This window comes from Pieris napi, chromosome 12 (assembly GCF_905475465.1).
Source record: "Pieris napi chromosome 12, ilPieNapi1.2, whole genome shotgun sequence".
NCBI classification, from domain to species: domain Eukaryota; kingdom Metazoa; phylum Arthropoda; class Insecta; order Lepidoptera; family Pieridae; genus Pieris; species Pieris napi.
In genome coordinates, this window is record NC_062245.1 from 4,863,471 (window position 1) to 4,868,387 (window position 4,917).

At 32.2% G+C, this 4,917-nt stretch overlaps 1 protein-coding gene across 1 annotated transcript; it reads left to right on the forward strand.

Moving 5' to 3' along the window:
* The first annotated feature begins 284 nt into the window (after positions 1-284).
* LOC125054861 (leucine-rich repeat-containing protein 27-like) lies at positions 285-2,355 on the forward strand. Its single transcript, XM_047656995.1, has 4 exons — positions 285-491; positions 773-1,446; positions 1,700-2,042; positions 2,133-2,355. The coding sequence occupies exons 1-4, from the start codon at positions 375-377 to the stop codon at positions 2,199-2,201; spliced, it is 1,203 nt and encodes a 400-aa protein (XP_047512951.1). The 5' UTR covers positions 285-374; the 3' UTR covers positions 2,202-2,355.
* Positions 2,356-4,917: the final 2,562 nt, after the last annotated feature.

The following is a 4,917-nucleotide window of genomic DNA, read 5'->3' on the forward strand; positions in this document are numbered from 1 at the left end:
ATTAAGATACGTATATATTATTATTAACTTTTATTTTCACCGAACGCAAAGATTTTTGGATGAACTCAACTATGAATCGTGCTACGTAATACAATCATCATCAATCATATTTCATAGCGGCAGCTTTTAAAAACCGGCGACACTATGACGACTTGATAGGTCATGTACAAATTTCATTATTCTCAGTAAAATTCATTGAAATTTGACTAAAACCACTACCAACCTTATTCAATAGCCGTCCATGACAATTACCCATTCCGAGGAAACCACAGCAATCGTTGTAATCGATCTAACAAAAACATTGTCATTACTTGTCTATGATTGTCTACATGCCTGCTATCTTTTGTATATTTTTATAATTTTGAAATTGTGTTATGTCTTCTAAACTAAATGAACTTTACGAAGATTTCGATAGCGGAACAACGATAGACTTATCATCAAATGATTTGGAAACGCTACCAGATTCGATTTATAATAATAAATCAGCTACTGTAAGTACAATTGTTTAAATATTATTGACCATAATTTTATGAAAATTATTTCAATTTAAGTATCTTGGTATTTGATAGAGAAGTAGGCCTTTATGTCGATTTTTGGAGACGTGCCGGTTTCCTCACGTTTCCTCATTCCTTCACCGTACGAGCATTAGAGGGGTAAATAGATAGATAAATTTAAATAATTTTCTTTACGTTACAAAAATTAGAAAGAATCCCTATTATCCTGTATTATATGCTTATGGTAGTAATATTATTTATACTTACGTTGTTCACAGATGATCTACTTACAAAACAACAAAATTGGATTGTTACCCGATGATTTTTTTCACACTTTTCTTAACCTAAATTGGCTAGATTTGCGTGGGAATCAGCTGGAATTTATACCTCCGTCTATAAAAAATCATCCAAGTCTAACGCATTTGTTATTACAAGACAACAACATATCATCACTACCAAATGAACTAGGCACTGTAATGACTTTAAAAGTGCTACAACTGAACGGAAATCCGCTAGTCTACCCTCCAAAAGAAATTATAAATTTAGGAACAAGTAAGACCCTGAAATATCTTTATAATCAATTTCTCAGTACATTATTAGATGAGAATTCTATTTCGGATAAAACAAGCGAATTCGAAGCAGAAGAGTTGAGTAATGCACGAAGTTATAACTCAGTACTAGATAGTAGTGAAATGAAGAACAGATTAAAAGTTCACTTTAATGAGAAAGATGCAAGCGAATATTACGATAAACTAAAAGGTAAATGTCCAAAATTGGCTATAACTCGTCAAAAAACCTTACACACACAAAGCTCAAAATATCTTCAACCTGTTAGAACTGCGAACAAGCTGGTCCAAGATCAGAGGATTCTGCAGAGCTATCTCAAAGACCAAGCTCTGCAAAAGAGGAAGGATTTTATTGCACGCGCCGATAAAATTATTCAGGAAAAGAAGTAAGTATAATTATTAATTGCAAAGAATTTAGTGAAAATATTTAACATCATACTAGCTCTGAACATTACTTCTGGACTTGCTGGCTAGTCATGCAAATGTACCTAAAGCAAGGTGAATACAGCAAGGTAAACGAATTTGCAGAGCTAAATATCAAATCATATTTATTAATGTCTACCCTCAATTATAATCTGAAATAGAAAATAATAATGATATCTATACTCCTTTACAATAATGTTATCTTGATGTTCCTAGGAACTTGGAACTTCTCCGCAACTGGCGAAAAAATTACAAAACCAGACAATTTTTTATGTCCAACGATACAACAAACTACACCGAACCAAGTTACCCTTATGATACCAACCCAGAGTATATGACATTTTTGACGAGGGAGGACATAGAGAAAGATTTGCCGGATAAGTATAGGAAAAAAATAGTTCGACGTTCGAAACCCACCCTGCCTAGAAAGAGTAATAATGATGTACACTTGGCTATGAAGATAAAAGAACTGTTTGATAATTTGGAAGCAATCGATTTACAGACAAATGAAATGACCCCGCGTACTGAACAGAAGATTCTTTTGCATGAAATACAAAAGGTAACCTTACCGTGTTATACGTAACATACAGACAACTTTCAATATGCCAAATAAGTATAAGTAAGTATTGAAACGTATTTTTAATTTCAGATTACGGAAATAAAGCAAAAGTTATCAGAATTGTCAACGACGAATTCCAGATGTGTTATAGACGACTAACAATATTTATGTGCGGTAATATTTAGCAAACTATGTGTTCCATTCGAACATCTTCATCGATTAATAATGTAGATACAAGAGATTGAACCACAGAACTGTTATGTACTTTGTAGCCGACATATATGATAAAGGGAAATAAAAACACAACATTTTATGAAGATTTTATTTACGTTGGCCGGCACCTTACGATAGCTATATGTAATAAATCTATGTCGATACACAAATCCACGTTTAAAATAAAATATAGAAAAGTAAATAAAAGGAGCTGCTAACACTAGTGCTTCTTAAGATATTTGAGTTCGTTTCAACTTTTTAAATATTATCTGCACATTTACGTATCTGTGACACAGAAACGATATTATTACTCTAAATAAAAGTCAAAACTGTATTAAAAACAGAAATTAGATACACTATACCATAATTTTTAGTTATTTAATGAACAATAGTTTCCTATAGTTTCCTAATCCAGACACAACCAAAAGCAGCTCCTTAATTTTTCAGACAAAAGTTGATATTCGATGCAAACAAAATTGAAAACATTGTTCTGCTTAGTCTAATTAGCATGAAAGTAATTACAATTAGCACTTATAGACCAATCACGGCAGTTGTTGAACATATTTTTATGAAAACTTGCAACTTCCTGTCCTTGTTTCAAAATTCTTTTTTAATTGTTGCTTTTTTGTAGGTATCCAACTTGTTTACGGAATATACGAATATGTTTGAAGCTGGTCGAATATTCTTGTAATATTTCCATCAAATACCTAATGATAATTTCAATTGCCATGCAACTACGAGGCTAGCTAACACTCCTTATAAGTAGGTTATTTACAATTCCTATATCATACCAATTGGTACTAGTTAAACAATAACAATAATTGATTTATATTTGAATATATTTTTTTATTAAAAACTTTTTTAAATACGACTGAAAATCTTTATTGTTGATTTAATAAACAAGGGTTAAATAAATTTGTCTAAGCTTTCTATAGATGCTAAAGACAAAAAATAAAGATTAATAGCTACATTACGCTCTATTAAAAATAAGACACTTACGAAGAATAAACAAATCAGGCTATAGGTTTTCAAATAAAGGAGCGTTCAAGTATTACGTAACGAATTTTGGGAGGGGGTCCTTTTCTAAAACGTTACGACGCGGGGCGGGGATTGAATTACGCGTTATTGTTAATATTATTTTCGACTTTCCACTAATGTACACCACATAATGGTAACTTTTAGCTATAAAGAGTCACTGGATTGTCACGAAACGTTTTACTATTGGGTACAGAAAAACGTTACGTCGCGTTTCATGGGGGGGGGTCAATAATTCCAAAAATTGCGTGACGTAATACTTGAACGCTCCCTAATGTATATTCAAAATAAGTAATAATAATAACACTAAAAACTATTTAAGCTTATAAAAATGTGAAAATAAACTTAAGCGCAACTATAATTATTTATTTGACATATCATTCTGGCCAGCTAGGTGGACCCTTAAATAAGGCAGTTTATGCTGGAACACAACCAAACAAATCGTATGGATATTAGTGATTTATATTCGATTCTTAACACTAAACGTTACGCAAATGGAAGAAAATGTTGGCTAACAATTTACTAAGTTTTTAGAAGACAATGCCAATTTCAATTTGTAAATTGCTAAAAAGCCAAATATTAATTTAAACCTATCAAAAATGCAGTCATGCGATTGCTCTATGAGACATAATGTAGATAATATTAGACAACTAAAAATTTATTTATCAAATTGTAACACATTTAGTCATATTTAAAACCAATCGTAATCTATTATTTACATTAATGTGAATAGCAAGTCTAATATAAAATGCTTCGATTTACCTAGAGCACATACGTATCCTAAAACGCCCCAAATAATAAAACTGGTAATTACCAGTAATAACGCGTATTAACTTACCTTAGGTATACAAACTAAATCCGTATTTTTATTAGCTTGTTCTGACCCATATGGTTTATACATTACGGTGTGATACTTATTCTAAGCAGGATTTAGTGTTTAGTCGAGTCTTAGAGTTAAATAAAATAAATCAGTGGCGCTACCTTTTTTAGGCCTGGGCCTCAGATTTCTGTATCTGTTTCATAAACATTTCTCAATCTAATAGGCATAATCGAAGGTGATCAGCCTAATGAGCCCGATTCACGCCGTCGACTTTCCCGCAAGCCGGTTTCCTCACGATGTTTTCCTTCACCGTTCGAGCGAATGTTAATTGCGCACATAGAAAGAAAGTCCATTGGAGCACGGCCGGGGATCAAACCTACAACCTCAGGGATGAGAGTCGCACGTTGGTGCAAGTCAAGACTCTTGAATCTGACACATTACAACATTGTCATTACCCTATATTTAAAACTTTGTAAATTAACTGATATAGCTTTTTGAATGTGATAGTTAAACAGCAATGAATACAATTTTTTTAATAAATTTTTAACAATAGAATCATAAAACTAAATGTTGATACACGTTTTGGAATACGGGTGCCAAAAATATCACATTCCCTTATCTCAGCTCCGCTCTTGACTAGGATTATCTGATTAAAACGTGTACAATATATTTTAAAGAACGCGTTTTAATTTCACACCTATGTTGTGATACTCGCATTAGTTTTACACTAGACGTAACTCAATCAGTTGAAAATTACGTCCGAAACTTAAAAGTATATTTTTCCCAAAATAAGGAAGGAATATTTCC

What these genes read in the sequence shown, in the direction of transcription:
- LOC125054861 (XM_047656995.1), top strand. Translation starts at nt 375, where the DNA reads ATGTCTTCTAAACTAAATGAACTTTACGAAGATTTCGATAGCGGAACA. An exon ending in AAAATTATTCAGGAAAAGAA is followed by an intron (nt 1,447 to 1,699) that starts GTAAGTATAATT and finishes TGATGTTCCTAG; the next exon opens with GAACTTGGAACTTCTCCGCA. An exon ending in TTTTGCATGAAATACAAAAG is followed by an intron (nt 2,043 to 2,132) that starts GTAACCTTACCG and finishes TTTTAATTTCAG; the next exon opens with ATTACGGAAATAAAGCAAAA.